A 17,593-nucleotide genomic window follows, 5' to 3' on the forward strand; every position below is an offset into this window, starting at 1 on the left:
TGTACAATATGCTTATGCAAATGATTAGAGAGACACGTATTGGCATTATGTGTTATAATAAATAAAAAATAGCCTAAATAATGAATGAATAAATAAATAAATAAATAACAGACAACCTGCAGGGGGATGTTTCAGATTTTGTCTCCATCGTGTGGTTGTAGGCCTACAGAGTCTTAAAATGCGACATGACCCGCCCATTCATGTTCAAACCATAAAACTATTATCTGACACCATTACCTGGTCCTGAGCAGACAGGTTGCTGACAAGGTAAGAGCAGTGCTTACTTTTGAACCTCTAAAACCTTCATTAACTTTGTATTAACATTTATTTACACACATTGTTAAGTGGTTTGGAAAAGTCATGGAAAATTAAATGAATTGGGCAAATTACTAATAACTTTTTCATAAGAAAAAGTGAGTTCAGGACATTTTTTCATAATGGGAAAAAACATTTTACATAGGCTAACCTTTATATATTAATTCTAATGTAACTGACATAGCCTACAAATAGAAATTCACCCAAGCAATCTCTATGATGAATTAAAAATCAATTTCCAGAAATCACAAATGACTGGAAAAGTAAGAAAAAAAAAAAAAAAAAATCTTGAAAATTCATTTGGCAACAAATGTAGGAACCCTGTAATGTAATGTAATATGAATCCTAAGGAGCAAGGTATAAACTATAACATAAGGACTAATGGCCATAATTGTGCTCCTCTCAGGATCTTTCCAGAGAAGAGGATCACTTTGCCTCTGCAGGAATGTGGAATCTACAAACTTCTCTGGCAATCTTTGGAACATTGTGTTTGACAGCTGTAAGTGGATATAAAAATGGAAAGGTGGAGAAATCGTGTGAGAGCATGATGCCAGAACATCACAGCCAACCCAACACTACTGCCAGTCCATACACACTGACTGTGAATGCCAGTAAATTCAGCCCAGGCATGGACATCAGAGGTGAGGGGGGGAAACAAAACACATATGAATTAAACAATTATCATTTTTGCCAATTTAGATGTTTTAAGTTGAACAATTAGTTGCCTTTATTTATTGATACTTCCACTATCCATAGTCACTCTCTCTGGAAGTGAGCACTTTGAAGGATTTCTAATTCAGGCCAGAGATGCCACAAACACTGATGGATCAGCTGTTGGCTCATTCGCATTGGTAGATCCCAAGATTTCTCAGCGTTTGACATGCAACAGCATAGAGGTACTGTATAGTGGAGTCTACAGTTTCCACAAAAATATTAATCAGCACAATTCTTTTAAAGATTGATAATAATAAGAAATGTTTCTTGAGCACCAAATCAGCATATTAGAATGATTTCTGATGGATTACGTGACATGAAGACTGGAGTAGCCTATGATTCTGAAAATGCAACCCTGCTGTTGTATAAATCACACTTACCATAAATATTTTGGTATTATAAAGTATGTAGTAAGGGAAATGTGTCTCAAAATCTGCTTTTATTCTTAAAGAGTTTGATGAAAGTATGATGTCTTTTAAAGGGTTCTGCCGTTAGTCACACCAGTAATGCCAAACAGACCGAAATTCAGGTGATCTGGAAAGCCCCATCGAATGCTCCACCCACTGTACACTTTCTGTGAGTGTTTCTGATCTGACTTTGTCATTCAGCATTGAAAATATTGTATTGGATCTTTTCAAACCAATATTTGTGATTACATTCAAATTTATTATGTTCAACCTCTTTGTTTTTTCACATCAAGCGCCACAGTTCTTGCCCACTACAATACATTCTGGCTCAAACTTCCTAGTCCGGTCATTTCTCAGGGTGACGCGACTCCCGCTCCACCTCAATCTACCACCGTTATGTCTACAAACTCTGCAAGCACTTCTATTCTACCTCATCCAGTACGTGCCAAAATACTAAATATAATCTGCTCTTAGAAACTGCTTTACATAGCCTTTTTTTGTGAAAAAAAAAAAAAAAAAATGTGATGCCATTTCTTCTACAGTTCACTTCAGAGGGATGTGGCAAGTGGAAGTCTTGTCTCATTGACCCTGTCGGCTGTAACTCTTCTATAGACACAAACTGCTTCTTCCTTTCTTATTCTACTTTGGGTCAGACAGTTTCGTTTGAGCTCAGCGGCCCTGCACAAGGATACGTCTCCTTTGCCCTCTCCATGGATGAATGGATGGTGAGCATGATCAAATGCATTTCACATTCTTGTCCTACATTATAATGAACTAACTTTAGATATATATTATATTTATGTCCATAGAAAGCAACGAAATTACATTCAAGCTCCATAAAAGTAGTAAATACATCATTAAATTAGTCAACGTGACTACAGTGGTTCAACCTTAATGTTATGAAGCGACAAGAATACTTTTTGTGCACTGTCATTCTCTTACGCAGTTTACGTTAAAGACACATTGCAGAGCTTCCGTGTTCTACATCAGAACGTCGACTCTGTATTGGCCGGCTCCTGCGTCAGCATCACACGTATGCGTCGCGGTGCCCACGTGAACAGCGTCGGCCAATACTGAGCCAGCGTTCGGGTGTAAACTGCGTCAACTGCGTAGGAGACTGACAAGGTAGAGAAGAAATTGTTGAATAAAATCATTATTTTTGTTTTGTTTTTGTGCTCAAAAACTTTTCTCGTCACTTCATAACATTAAGGTTAAACCACTGTAGTCACGTTGACTATTTTAACGACGTTTTTACTACCTTTCTGGACCTTGAATGTGGTAATTTCATTGCTTTCTATTGAGGATAAAAAAACTCTTGGATTTCATCAAAAATATCTTAATTGTGTTCCGAAGATGAACAAAGGTCTTGCGGGTTTGGAGCGACATGAGGGTGAGTAATTAATGACAGAAATTTCATTTTTGGGTGAACTAACCCTTTAATGTTTGCTAGGGCAATGATGATGCGTACTTGTGTGTAAATGACGGGGGTCGTGTAAGTGTTGAGGCTGCACACACAACAGGCAGGACATATCCAGAGTTGGCATCCAAGGTGAGAGAGTACTTTAAGATCTTAATGCTGCTTTTTTGGCAGTTTTTAGTAATGCAGTATGTTACAATTTAATTTTAAAGCCATAAAAACATTATAGTCCAAAAAGATGGCCTCTGAACTTTATACAGTGTCACTCATACAGTAAATGTAATCAGCATGATTTTCATTTCCTCTGCAGTCTGTGCTGACTGATGTAGGCTGGAGACTTTCTGATGGGGTTATTCAGTGCAAGTTCTCAAGATCCATACACACCCCTCAGGATCCGGTCCGATTCAGTCTTAACAACAGTTACTACCTGTTCTTAGCACACGGCACTGCAGAAAATGGTGAGTGTTGTTGCATCAATGACACAGAGTGTTGTTATTGTCAAATAAAGCTATTAAAAATGATTTTCACTAATTGAAATAAAGCTTTATATATATATATATATATATATACAGTAGTGTGAAAAAGTCTTAGGCCACCACCAGCTTTGTTGTTTTAGCAATGTTTTAATGACCATCCATATTTATTTTTCAGTCACTTTATTACGATACAAACAGAAAATACAGGAAATATGTACAAAATTGTTTCTTTAAGCAAAAATCAGTATTTAGTGTGACCTCCTGGACTTCTTCCATTTCTCAAAAAAGTTTCTCAGAAACTTTTCATCATATTTTGAAAGTTTTCTTGGCCTTCCAGTCCTTCTCCATTCCATTTAGGTTTAAGCCTGGTTCCTACTATTGCTCAAGTGTAAGGGGAGGTCACTAAATACTTGCCAATTTAGTCTATAAAAGTGTTTTTTTTTTTGTTTTTTTGTTTTTTCAGATTTTTTTCTGTTTATTAATACTGCATACACATTTACTGTATTTTCTGGTTATATTCTAATAAAGAGACTAATAAAACTAATAAAAATGACAAAAGCACATAACAAAAGTACTAAAACTTAAACTAAAAGTAAAATGAAAGCTAAATTCAAATATATATATATATATATATATATATATATATATATATATATATAAATTATACTAAAATAACATTGATGAATAGATATAACACTGGAATAGATAAGCTACTGTAGATTGAATGTTCTGTTTTGTGTTATCGCTCTTTTTTTAACTTCTAGATTTACAGCATGATAAAATAGCAGTCTTTCCGGTCTTCACGTCCTTCAGCATTTTCCAAAGGGCTGTATTTCTCCTTTTAGCAAATTATTATGCGTCTCATCAGATACAGTGTCACATTTAACTTTGTTTTTATGGCCTCCGCACTGCATGTTACTCCACAGATCCGGATTTCTGACCTTACTGGTTAACAAGTGCCTGTGATGGGCTGAGCAATCAGTACTTGTTTCCTGTCATTTATTTTATGGCAGGGTCACGGGGTGCACAGGGAATAAAATAGTTACTGCTGGCTTGCTAAAGTCAGAATTCAACTTTTACAAGGAAACAAGCACAAGTAGGCCTACATATCTTAAAACAATTTGATCAGGTGATGTTCTGAAAGATTTACACCAATTGTTTCACTTTTATTTTTTATATCCCATCGTTATGGTATGATAAATCACTATTTTTATTGATAGAAATGGTGTGTGAGATAATGCTTTGTTCAAGTTATCTCAGCAGTTTTACTGTTGTTGTGTTGTGCTGCAGGTATGATCCACAGACACACGTGGCAGCCACTGATATCGTCCCATCATCAGATCATTACCGGCCCTCCCCAGATACTGACAGGTTCTCGATCTCCACTGCTCATGAAATGTCATGGTAAGTGTTCTGCTGTAATTAAGTTTACTGCAGGAAACTTAGAATTCCACAAATGGTTAAATATATGGTCAAGAAAAGGAAATGTTACTTGTGCAAGTGCAATTATCATCATTGTGCCCTTGAAAAGTAGTTGCTGTGGAATAAAAGCATCAGTTAAATGACAAATGGTAATTAAATAAACCACTACATGTTATGAATAAATTGGTGTAAATTGCAAAATGCTTTCATTTTCAAAGATAATTTCCCAATTTAAATGCAGGAGCTTTAATGCTGATTGCCTGGATGCTAGCAGGAAGCTCTGGAACATTAATCGCTGGCTATTTTAAACCTGACTGGCCAGAACGAACATTGTTTGGGCAAAAAATATGGTTTCAGGTATGGAGTATGTTTTTGTGGTTGCTGCTTAATACTTATTCATGCTTTAATACTTTCAGTTTTCTGCACATTTCATGTGTAATCAGCTTTTCATAACTGCATATATTTTTCACTGTAGTTTAAATATTTTCTCTGTTTACAGGTGCATCGCATGTTGATGTCCCTTACAGTTTTGCTCACAGCTGTGGGTTTCGTTTTTCCTTTTATCTACCGAGGAAAATGGAGCACAGTGAGTAAAGCCTGTGTTCTCTGCCTTGACAATGATTTGCAAATAAAATGCAATACATCCTTAAAACAACAACAAACTTAAATGTATTAAATGCCACAGTTTCACTCCTTGCCAGTAGGGGGCCCTATTTAATTTAAGACCAATTTCAGCATCAGAGAGAGTGTGGTGTTATATTGCATAGCTAATATATGTTTATACATTGGTTCTGTACAGTATTTATTAATTATAGTATTTATTAATATTTTGAATTAGCTTTTATTTTTGTTTTCAGATTTTATTTTAATTTAATTTAAGAGTAACACTTTACAATAAGGTTTGTTGTTTACATTAGTTAACTACAATAGTTAACATGAACAATGAGCAATACTTCTGCAGAATTTATTAATCCTAGTCAATGTTAATCACAACATTTATTAATACATTACGTTTTTAAGATCAAAAGCTGTATCACTTAACATTAGTGCACTGTGAACTAACATGAATGTGAACATTTTTATTAACTAACATTAACAAAGGTTAAAATATGCTGTAGATATATTGTTCATTGTTAGTTGATGTTATGTAATGCATTAACTAATGTCAACAAAATGAAACTATTGTAAAGTGTTACTAATTAAGGTTTTTTATTTAAATTTTAGTAATTTTGTTATGTGCTTTCTCTCTCTCTCTCTCTCTCTCTCTCTCTCTCTCTCTCTCTCTATAGTTTACATAAACATTTCTAATTTTCGGTTAAGTATTTTCATCAAATAGACTTTACTTTATTTCAGATTCATTTCAATTTGTGAAAATATTTTAATAGTTTTGGTTTTAGTTAACAATACTATTACCAAATGTCTTTGCAGAGAGCAGGTGCTCATCCATACCTAGGCTGCACTGTTATGATTGTCTCTTTCTGTCAGCCTATAATGGCTGCATTCAGACCAGCTCCAGACTCCTCAAGGTAGGCTAATGTCTCCTCATTTAACTCAAATTTTCAACTTGGTAGTTGTGTAAACCCCTTTTGCTTACATATCTGGATTGAAAAACATAATGAAGCAAGTAGAATAACAGCAGGATAATCATTTCATTTTCCCAGGAGGTGGATATTCAATTGGTTGCACTGGGGCGTTGGAAATGCTGCTGAAATTATTGCCGGTGAATTTCGCTCTTTGGATTTTTGTTGTTTAGAAATGTTTACCTCAAATAAATCAATTTCTATGAGTAATAATCCAGTCAAAACATTTAAAAATGTTACTTTTTTTTAATTATTGCAGTGGTTTCCATATTTTTTGGAATAAGGCAGCAGTCTCTTTTGTTACCTTACCCATGGACCACAGGGATTCTCTTTGCTTTTGTGGTTTGGAACATTGTATTAAAGCTTGTGTTACAACTTCATAAGCACAATGTAATCAGAAAAGGTTTGTATAACTCATTTTCACATTATATAACTTTGAAAGACTGTGCAAAAGCCAAAGTCTGATTCATTTGGAAGTACATAGTGCCTGTTCAGTTTTGTTCCCTCTTCCTGTCGTTCAGGCATAAATTGCAAAATGATTCAAACTGAGAGTGAAATGAAGCGAAATATGTTTTCAAGGATAATGTAACTACATATTTAGTCATTTCTCTTGTTTCAACAGGAAGTGACAATGAAGATGAACTTCCAGTTCTCTCAGACTTCTCGGGGAATGTAAACTGGGTAAGTTCACTTTACTCAGACTTAAAGGTGGAGATTTACCACCCTTAATCATTGAAATCAGTGTGTAGTGCAATAGGCACAACAAAAACTTACCATCAAATTATAAGGCTCAAAAATAACCATGTACATAATGTTCATCTAAGCATCCAAATGCCCTTCTTTCTACTTCCACAGGATACTAAGTTTAGAGTGGCTGTCCTTGCTGTGTTTGTGCTTGGAAACTCAGCTTTCTGTTTCTCACTTCTCAGCTCCATAGGGAACGTATAGCCAACGAATGAATCATATGGCAGCTTTTCAGGACATAAATTGGGATGAAGGCCTAGAATTATTTATACAGCAGAACAAATCATTACCAATTATCATTTCATTTTATTGCAAGGTTTGAACAGAACAGTATTTTGCATTGAAAACATCCTGCAAGGAAGAAACATATCTATTAAGATGCCATTTCAAACATGAATATTATGAAGTGAAATTCACACATTTTTTAAATTATTATTTTCACACAAGAATAAATGTTCACATTATACGCAGGCAATCGAAGCATAAAATATTTAAAAGGCTCACAATGTAATTATGGTACAGAAGCCAGCTACTTATCTGTAACAACTCTGGAAGCTACATCCATTATATACTCTATAATAGACATTCCAAGAAGTGGTCTTCTCTTGTCTTAAATTGCACTTTTGATCAGATTAAATCAATGATAAATCGTCGCCTTGGAATTATAAGGTTCTATCTGCATTCTGAGCAGTTTTAAGATATTAAGCTTCAAAGTTTTTGAATTCCATAGACCTCTGTAGATAGAATCCTTTTTGTTTTCTAAAAAAAAAGTCCCAAAATGTTCACAACTTACAAAAGAAGAATATGTGAATAACTCAGTTTTGACAAAAATGTCAGATAGAACCTTATAATTCCAAGGTAATGAAATGTATTATTATTTACTTCTGCTCTTCACTGTATGGTTAAAGTGACAAAATATCTTATAAACAATAAACTGATTTGTTAATATAAGACTCAAAATTAGTATCTTTTTTAAACAATGTACTGTATGTAATGTGAAATCAGAATAATATATTTCTCAGTGTTTGGCATTATTTTTGTACATAGTGCAATTTAGGAATGCATTACTTTATAAATTTGTCATCTGCAATAATATAAAAGTGTACTCAAGATAATGAAAATACTATTCGCATCCAAAAAAAAATGAAAAAGGGTATGACATCAGTTATGAATATATTTACTCACCTATTAAGTTCCAGGTTTGTACTAATGAATGTTTTAATCTGAATCTATTTCTACATGCTTATACTGTAATGGAAACTTGATTTGTGCTTCGGTGCTTCATTTAGGCAAATCATTCAGTCTTGTTGCTGATGATTGGCAAAGATACCTGCCTCCCACCTCTGGGCCAGGGCACTTTTTCGTCTGACTCGAGGGTAAGGAGCCTCAGGGAACTAAAGGAGAAAGCTTCACCTGTAAAACTGCATGCAGTTTCCAGTTTCAAGGTGAAATGGGCACAGATCAATGAGATGTCAAAGATGTGAAACAGATGAAAAACAGATGCTTTGCAATGGAATTCAGAACAGTTATATATGATACATGGGAGGACCAACAGAAAAATATGTAGTTTAAAATCTGCAACTTTGAATCAGCATGCCTAAATTTAATGTACCTTCTGGTCGCAGGACAAAGCGGAGCGATCCATTTTGCGTGTCTTCGATGGAGATGAGGGGGATGACTTAGATTTTGCTGGTACCTCTCCTGTAAAGTGTCCAAATAAAAGAAAGGACATTTGCTGAACTGCATCTTTATGTAATAACATCAGTGAAGTAAATACTCTACTGGTTGCTAAATGTGCTACCTGGTCTCTCGTAATTGAAATTCTGCAGTTGGCTGGGGGACACGAGGACCGTGTCATATCTCTCCTTTACATATAGTTGTGCTCTCTGCCTCCTAAGCTCCTCTTCTCTTTGCCTCACCAACTTTATCTCCTGATCCACCAGAGACTGCGTGCTGTGAGAGCGCAGTTTGAAGAAGGGATTGTTCTGAAACGTGCTCTCTTGTGTCTCTTGACATGCAGTGCTCAGGCAGAATTCCGAGGCACTTCGAATGATGAGATTCGATGTCTCCAGGATGATCACGTTGTTCATGTCTGATGACCATTCTTGGAAACCGCTCGTGCCTGGAGAGAGCAGCCCACCTTTCCCTCGATTCCGTGGACTGGTGGGGTACGAATCCGGCTCGAGTATAATGACATTATTGGCGGTCATTTCATGGTATGTGGGACTTTTTCCAGAAGAAGCAGTGATAGACAAAGTTGGAGTTCTTGTACTAGGGGACCTCTGAGACCTGCATCTGTCCTCCGGTGTGTCAAACATCCGTCCTTTCTCCCCAGGCTCTGATCTGCTTTGGTGAAGAACACTAGGCCTGGGTTGAACTTGTGTAGCGTCACCAGCAGTCATCTTTGCCATTGCCCTCTCTCGTCTGAAATTCTCCTCTCGTTCGAGAGCTTCACGGATCTCCCGCTCCACTGGAGTCTCCGGCTCATCGTAAGGGGACCTGTAGCTTGTGTCGTCCAGACCAGAGTCCTCCGAACAGGGGCTGAATTGAGTGTACTGGTAATCCCCCAGACCGAGACTTTCTATGTCAGGGTCTCTTCTGGGGCGATCAATGTTGCGGACAGGCGTATACATGAAGCTGTGCCCACCTTGGCAAGATCCCTGCTTCATCACTGGCCGGTGCACCAGACCCTTGGTTTGCTCTTCCATCTTCTGCCATTGCTTGCGAGCCACCCTGAAATCCAGATGCTCTGTGCTGACGTTCTCGCTCTTTATTTCCTGAACCACGCAGAAGTCCTGCGGCAACTTCTTGTCGAGCTCTGAAGTTGAACAAGACAGGCGCTGGAGGTTGTGCTTTGAAGTTTTCCCAAGCTCATCTTCGTCCTCTGCAATCTTTGTTAAGCTGCAGTAATGGACAGAGGAGTCCAAAGAAATATCTTGCAGCTCACATTCAGTGGGACACTCTGGTTGTTCTAGAATCTCACTTTCAATAATGTTCAAAGCCAGGGCTTCATCTTCAGGTTCAGCATTGCTATCTATCACTTCAGTGTCTTCCTGCCTTGATTGGTCTTCCGGGTTTACCTCTGCTTCATCCATACCCAGGAGATCACCGTTCTCTTCAATCTCTTCTTTGTCAACAGCTGGTGGAACTAAAGATCTCCATGGCTCCTCAGCATCACTGTCTGATGAAATGATAGCCATTTCCACAAGCAGACAGTCACTCAGGTCATCTCGATCCATATCCGGACAAGTTTCAGTCTGGATTTCAGAAATCACTAGCTCATTCATTTGTTGCTCCAGCACAGATTCTTCTTCTGCCTCCACCCTCTCCTCATGTTCATTGTGTTCTTCCTCCTGGGCCTCATCAGAATTGATGATTTCCATTTCCTCTTCTGGTTGGTCATTCAGGTTAGGGTCTTCATGAGACTCAGAGGTCAAAGATTCTGTACCATTTGGCTGTTCTTCTTCATTGACCTTGACCATAATGCTTTCTTGAGATTCTTTGCTCCCATCAGATTCACCTGAGCTATCACTTTCATTGGTTATGCCTGTGTTGCCTTGCCCATCGAGGTCTTCATGGGGGTTGCTCTTTCTGGTATCCAGGCACTCTGGGAAATATGTGACAAAACATTCATTTACCTCCTCAGTGTCCTCTGTACACCCAGGATCCATTTTACAGTCTGTTAGATCAGCCATTTCTGAAAGCTGGCTGGTCTCCATGGTGACTGTTTCAGAGAGGTATTTCTGCTCTTTTTGTTGCTGATTTACAGAGGTGCTTATGCCTTCATTTAGTTCACTTCCATATAACCTTCGCACACCAGCTGTGGCTCTCTGTGAAAGTTACATTGAAAAAGATCTGTTTAGAATTAAAGGAACCAAGCTTAGGAAGACTCAAAACATCAAACATGACAAAATGCTAAAAAATGTTTTCTCTTAGTCTTGCTCCTTGGATAATTAATATAGACAACCTTGATCTAGAAGAACCAGCCTTGTGCTGTTTTCAGCAGAATTGCACAGTGTTGCTTTAGTTTCATCGAGCTATTCTAGCATTCATGCTGTGAGATATAAGTGGCTGGACCTTTTTGATACCAAACACAAGCATGAGAAGTGGTTTCTAAGAAAGCATGCAATCTTAAAATGGGCTGAAAATCTACATTATAGGATGTTTTAGTAGCCTCAATGAAAATGTTACCCCTAATTTTAAGTAGGTCATTTGAAATAAAAACTCTAAACAGCTTCTAAGCTTAAATAAAGAGAAGGGTAACACTTCTGAGAAAGTACACTGTAAAAAGTAATACGCTCTATCTACTCAATAAAATTGTGGCAACAGATTACAAGCAATATTATTAATTAAATTCAACATATAAGAATTGAGTTAGAATGAATCTAATTAATTCCTTAAAAGCCAACCATTTAAAATGTGTAAAATTAGCAAACACCATTACAAAAAACACAAACTGACATAAAAAGCAAAGAGTCAAGCTGCCCAACTAAATGAAACACTGATCACTGTAATGGTGACCAAACATTTTCAATAAAATCAACATCAACATCTAAACCTCTGTTACTTCTTGTGTTTCTCTTTCCTTCAGTGATTCTGCTTGTTATCATCAGGTGTCTTCAATGTTGGCAATAAAAAATAAAGAGTTCTTAATTAATCTTTGACGTCTGTCTGTTATTCAGATATTTTTGTTTAAATTTTCCTCTTTTTAAATGGTTGACATTTAAGGAATTTGATTAATTCTAACTCAGTTCTATTTGTTGAATTTAATTAATAATATTGCTTGTAATCTGTTGCCAAAATCTTATGAAGTAGATATAGCGTATTACTTTTAACAGTGTACACTACTTTCTTGAAAGTACTATCAATCGAAAAGCTAACTGGATGTACTCAGAACTAGCTACAATAATTCCTTTTTCCTTATTTATCACTTAATAGTTTATCATTCCTCTTCTTTGTACTTCTTCAGTGCTCACACTCATAAAACAAAAACTCAGAGCTTACAGTATGTGGGTGATAATAATGCAGTATGTGGATGATCATAAAGTCTGTTTTGTGTTTTTTCCCCCAGAAACGTAGTGGTTGCCTGGCAACATGCTCTATCTGAGAAGGCAGTCTTGTTTATTATAGGCTGTCTTGTTTATTATACAGTAAGATCCATGTAGAAGCAGCTCACTAGTCAGAGACAACCTTATCAAAGTGCCATGCAGTGTGTTTATTAGAGCTATCAGCCTGAGTTTATCCAGTAAGAGAGACAGAGAAACAAATCTATTGCTCATATCGAGCGGATGGGATGTACTTTTATGCATGCCTGCTGGTGCTGTGACCACCATTAACCCCAGATCCACCCTTTCTGTTTTGGAAAATACATTTCCGATGTCTGAACATCACATCCACATTGCCAGAGGTGGAATTCTGCAGATAGCAAAATGATGTCATCAGCTATTATCCAATAAGTGTGACTGTTGCATTAAAGGGTTCGATCACCCCAAAATTAAGATGTGTTGGGGATTAACAGCCTTAGTCACCATTTACTTTCACTGCATTTTGTTTCCATTCAATGAAAGTGAATGGGGACTGGTCATTTTTCCTAACATCTAATTTTGTTTTACACAGAACACTACGGGTTTGCTTTTTGGGATGAAGGTTATTTATCCCTTTAAGTCAAACATACCGATCAATCATGGAGATTTCGGATACAGACAATGAAGCATAACTCTTTTTAAATACATTAGGCACTCTGCCAAGCACGACAGTACAAATGCAGCACACATAATTCCTGCATCATTCGCTCTTCGTGCCTTGCGCATGCAGATGTTCGCCAAAGCAGATACGGATGCAACAGATGCACAAAGCGTCAGTATTTTGATACCTACCAGCAGCTTTAAAAAGAGGAGCCAAACGGATATCATCTCCAATCTACCGCAATACGCACATGCCTGAATAATTTGCACAGATAACGCGAATAACCAAATGGCGACGCGTCGCGAGTAATTCATATGGTTGAACTCGAAGAGGGAAAATCAAGCTCGCGACAAATTCCTGTTCAGACCTATCGATCCGTCAGCAATTGTCAAATGTGAAATAGAGCACATAAAGATATTGACAGAAACGACAGCAACTGAATGCCTGAGCCAGCACTGGTTGCACTGATACGGAGCCGCTCTGTCCCTCTAGGCGCCCACACTTTCTCAACCAACTATTGAACGCTTGGCTTTGCCCACGCGATTTTTGAACATGCAGTCCATAATATTCTGACCAAGGTCACTCTTGGACTCTTCTTATATATACAAGTTTTTAATCTATTTTTTATTTTCACATTGAATCTCCAAAATAATGTAGCAACAACATGAAGACAGTAGACTATATTTTAAATATTTGTTTAATGGCATCTTTACAGTAAAGCACTAAAGGTCAGTAGGGTATAACTGATACTGATGTCTCTAATAGATTGATTTTTCTCTCTCTCAATTTTAGCTATTAATTATAGCCATTCAACATTACATAATTGAAAGCTATGAATTTTAACTTTTAATTAGCTTTAAAAAAGACCAACTTTTAATTTAAGTGAACTTAAACGATCTTCACATAAACTCATTGTAATAAATGTCACATTTATATCAGGGCTCAGTGCTAAGGTTTTTGTTTCTACTGGCCCAGTCAGGCCATTTCCGATTTTTACCTGCCCTGCTAAAATGCACAAAAAAAAGTATTGTTTTTGCTGTTTTTGATATTTCTGTAAATATACAGAAATTGAATAATCAAACACTGCACAGTCTTCACTGCATAAATTATAAAGATTACAGATTAATCCTTATTAAAGCTACAAAAGTTATTCAGTCAAGAGCAGTGAGTGATTTTCCCTGTCTTTTGTTCTTTGATTAACAGTAATGACACAGACAAGTTAAAGGGATAGTTCACCCAAAAATGAAAATTATCCCATGATTTACTCATGATCTTCTTTCAAATGAACACAATCAGAGATATATTTAAAAATATCCTTATTCCTCCAAGGTTTATAATGGCAATGAATGGGGGGCTGCGTTTTGAATAAAAAATAATGCATCCATTCATAAAAAAAAGTAGTCAACTCAAGTCACCTTCATTTATATAGCGCTTTTCACAATAAAGATTGTTTCAAAGCAGCAAAAAAGTGAAAGTAATCCATACGTCTCCAGTCGGTTAATAAAGGCCTTCTGAAGCGAAGTGATGCATTTTTGTAAGAAAAATATCCATATTTAAAATGTTATAAATTCAAATAACTAGCTTCCAGCGGATGACCATACGCAGAATGTGCAAGTTGATTTGCGGCGGAAGAGTATCCTTTGACCTGACGCACAATGTAATGATGAACACGGAGGCGCAGAGGATAGAGCAAAACAAATCACCGGTCACAGATTATAAGTCTAAAATGATCATTTTTAAAGAGAAATTTCGGAGGATTTCGATATAAGAGAAGAGGAGCTTAAATTTGTTGCACAGCCCTATTTGTTTGAACCGCAAGAGGCTTTAAAGCTTACAATACAATACAATACTAGATCCTGCGTCATACATCGCGTCAGGGGGGTTACTCATTTGGCGCAACTCGACTTGCGCATTCTGTGTACGGTCCTCCACCGGAAGCTAGTTATTTGAATTTATAAAGTTTTAAATATGGATATTTTTCTTACAAAAATGCATTGCTTCGCTTCAGAAGGCCTTTATTAACCCACTGGAGTCGTATGGATTACTTTTTTTTATGGATGGATGCATTATTTTTGACTTCAAAATGCGGCCCCCCATTCACAACCATTATAAACCTTGGAGGACTAATGATATTTTTAAATATATATCTGATTGTGTTCATCTGAAGAAGATAGTCATATACACCTAGGATGGCTTGAGGGTGAGTAAATCATGGGATAATTTTCATTTTTGAATGAACTATCCCTTTAACAGCAGGTATATTAGGCTGCTGTCACTTTAAGACCTGACGCATGACGTGATCTGACACACATCCTATTTTCTCACAACTCTTTACGTTCATTTAACCATTTTTAAAAACTCATTTTAGACTGTGCTTATACGTGGATACTGGACAAAACATGATTTTGTGTGTTTTCGTCTGTTCAAGTGCGAAAAAAGAACTCAATGCAGGCGTGCTATCAAAGCGGCATTCTGTTCGCGTGATTTGGGTGTTTGTTCACAGAGAGCTGCTTTAGAGCAAAGTCCCTTTAAGACAAGTCATTTCACTCGGCGGCCATCTTTGAAACGCCTCTCGGGCATTAAAGTGCAGTTCCTATCTCTTTGAATGGGGAAACATCAAATTCTCCAAAGCTGTTTGCCAAGCTTTCGTTTAAATTTCATATTTGAAATCACCAATGAAATCTGACAACAACTGTTTCATAAATTTTGTTTCTAAACGCTCGAATCATGACAAAAAAAACCTGTATTTTTCTGGCTGGATCAAGCTAAAGCGCATGCGCAGTCCTAAAGCGCGCGTCTCTTGTGTCTCATTTCGGAGGCGTGCGTCTGACTGTTTCTATAGGAACCGGAGCTTCTAACGGCCGCTGCAGTGACGCGATGACTTTACTAATCGGCGATTGGCTCTTATGTAGAAGGCGGGACTTATTCTGCTATATTGCGCGTTGCACTTTCTCCCATTCAAAACAATACGAGTGACGCGTCTTGTGTTATTCTGTTTAGAGACAGTGTGCCAGTACAGATTAGGGATAGTTCACTCAAAAATGAAAATCATTTACACACCCTCAAGTTGTTCCAAACCTATATGAATGTCTTTCTCCTGCTAAACACAAAAGAAAATATTTTGAAGAATGTAGCCAAACAGTTGATGGGCCCCATTGACTTCTATAGTATATGGGGGTAAAAATGCTATGGAAGTCAATGGGGCCCATCAACTGTTTGGTTACCCATATTCAGCAGAACAAAGAAAATCATACAGGTTTGGAACAACTTGAGGGTGAGTAAATGATGACAGAATTTTCATTTTGGTTGAACTATCTCTTTAATTGTATCAATGTAAAGAATGCAAAAAGAAGTGGTGCACGGGTTGTAAATTCCTTATTTCAGTGCTCTTTGGGTGTAAGGGAAAGTACTTAATTGTGTTAAGTATTTTTATATTACATTGGGGCAAAGGGAACTTTTGCACTATGGAGGACGAAAAACCTATGTACTCTGTACTTTACATTTATTGCTTTTTATTTATTGATTTGGATTGGTTAATATCGGCATTTAGCGCCACATACATGCAGTTTGGGAAACCTAATGAGCGATCAGTTCATGTGGGCCTACATATATTTATTTATTTGATGAGTAGCTGTGTAATAATGTACCCCAGCTGGTCATTATCACTAATTAAAAATTTTATGAGCGGTACAAGAGCTTGATCACGCTGCACAGGTTCATTTTGAGATGGTGACCAGCTGAATGTATTTATCTATGAATGTATTTATCTCTATCTATCTATCTATGGACAAAACTCATCCTCTCATCCTCCACTTAGACTCTAAGCCAAACCAATCCTCATGTATCAACATGTTTTTCCAGGAATAATCCAGAATTTATTATTACTCACCTGCCACATCCTGTTCTATTGTAGTGATGTCACATGTGATGCAAACTCTATTCTCAAATTCCACACTCTAACTTCATATCCAAATGTTTGCATATGACTTTTTGTAAAACAACAATTGCAATGAAATTAGAAAGCATGTTTACAACACCCATTTTGGGTGATCTGATTGCAAATTGACAAATGCAAAGATCCAATGCATCTTGTAGATAAATGGAGATTATCTTTGGATGTGTCAGGGAATGAGGCAAAGCGTCTTTTTTTTCAATATAAGCAGTTCAATTCTGCTAGCAGAGCATCATAAATAACGACAATAAGTTTGGTGGAGGATATTCTGTCTGTTTGCTGCCTGTGTTACTGGCTTAGTCTCTGCATGTTTTTCCCCCCCATCCTCTCTGTTTTTGTAGCTACCATCCCACACACTTGATGGAAAAGCAGCATGAGTACACTCCAACAAATTGCAAATGTAACACCAAAAAAGGCATCTTCTCTCTCTCCTCCGTCTTTTCCTCTTAAGACCTTCCCACTACAATTCACAAATTCACCAAAAAGTGTACATCTGAGCTCTTTTTAAACTCTGAAGATGCATAAAAATGTTTCTCACCTAACACAAGTGCACAATGACTCTCCCCATCCAGACAGATGTGTCACACTACAGTAATGTGTATTCCATATCAATACAAAAGTTTGGAATGTGAATACTTACTGTCATGAAGCTTTGAGGTCGGCTGGTTTAACAGTGAAGGTCTCGTTTCTTCCTCTGAGTGCATGTGTGTGTGTGTGTTAGTGTGTGTGAATGTGTGTGACAGAAGCCACAGCTCTGATTGAATGCGTGGGAATCGACCAATGGCAGCACAGTAACTCCACTGACAGACATGAAAAGCTCAAGCTCAAATAAACACAGACACATATAGGGAAAGGAGAATATATGTAAAAAATATTTGCAC

The 17,593-nt window shown here is 37.1% G+C and overlaps 2 protein-coding genes across 5 annotated transcripts; one reads left to right on the plus strand and one right to left on the minus strand.

The window, feature by feature from the left end:
* Positions 1–125: 125 nt before the first annotated feature.
* On the plus strand, positions 126–7,804 carry LOC127497204 (putative ferric-chelate reductase 1). 2 transcript variants are annotated; one of them, XM_051865529.1, is made up of 16 exons: positions 126–267; positions 722–956; positions 1,072–1,211; positions 1,511–1,605; positions 1,730–1,874; positions 1,979–2,161; positions 2,887–2,985; positions 3,164–3,311; positions 4,620–4,733; positions 4,993–5,108; positions 5,251–5,337; positions 6,180–6,277; positions 6,413–6,471; positions 6,591–6,734; positions 6,954–7,012; positions 7,187–7,804. In XM_051865529.1, exons 2-16 carry the CDS (start codon positions 761–763, stop codon positions 7,277–7,279), a joined length of 1,776 nt encoding a protein of 591 aa, XP_051721489.1. In that variant the 5' UTR covers positions 126–267; positions 722–760; the 3' UTR covers positions 7,280–7,804. The 2 variants fall into 2 exon arrangements, with proteins under 2 accessions (XP_051721489.1, XP_051721498.1); XM_051865538.1 differs by lacking the exons at positions 5,251–5,337; positions 6,180–6,277; positions 6,413–6,471; ... (1 more) ...; positions 6,954–7,012; positions 7,187–7,804 and having other exon boundaries at positions 4,094–4,733; positions 4,993–5,027.
* LOC127497192 (uncharacterized) lies at positions 7,362–17,490 on the minus strand. 3 transcript variants are annotated; one of them, XM_051865516.1, is made up of 4 exons: positions 17,353–17,490; positions 8,877–10,905; positions 8,688–8,776; positions 7,362–8,469 (listed from the first exon to the last, which is right to left on the minus strand). In XM_051865516.1, the coding sequence occupies exons 1-4, from the start codon at positions 17,356–17,358 to the stop codon at positions 8,374–8,376; spliced, it is 2,220 nt and encodes a 739-aa protein (XP_051721476.1). In that variant the 5' UTR covers positions 17,359–17,490; the 3' UTR covers positions 7,362–8,373. The 3 variants fall into 3 exon arrangements, with proteins under 3 accessions (XP_051721476.1, XP_051721466.1, XP_051721457.1); XM_051865506.1 differs by lacking the exon at positions 17,353–17,490 and adding an exon at positions 12,952–13,270 and having other exon boundaries at positions 7,362–8,496; XM_051865497.1 differs by lacking the exon at positions 17,353–17,490 and adding an exon at positions 12,952–13,269.
* Positions 17,491–17,593: the final 103 nt, after the last annotated feature.

Source organism: Ctenopharyngodon idella, chromosome 2, assembly GCF_019924925.1.
Source record: "Ctenopharyngodon idella isolate HZGC_01 chromosome 2, HZGC01, whole genome shotgun sequence".
NCBI classification, from domain to species: Eukaryota; Metazoa; Chordata; class Actinopteri; order Cypriniformes; family Xenocyprididae; genus Ctenopharyngodon; species Ctenopharyngodon idella.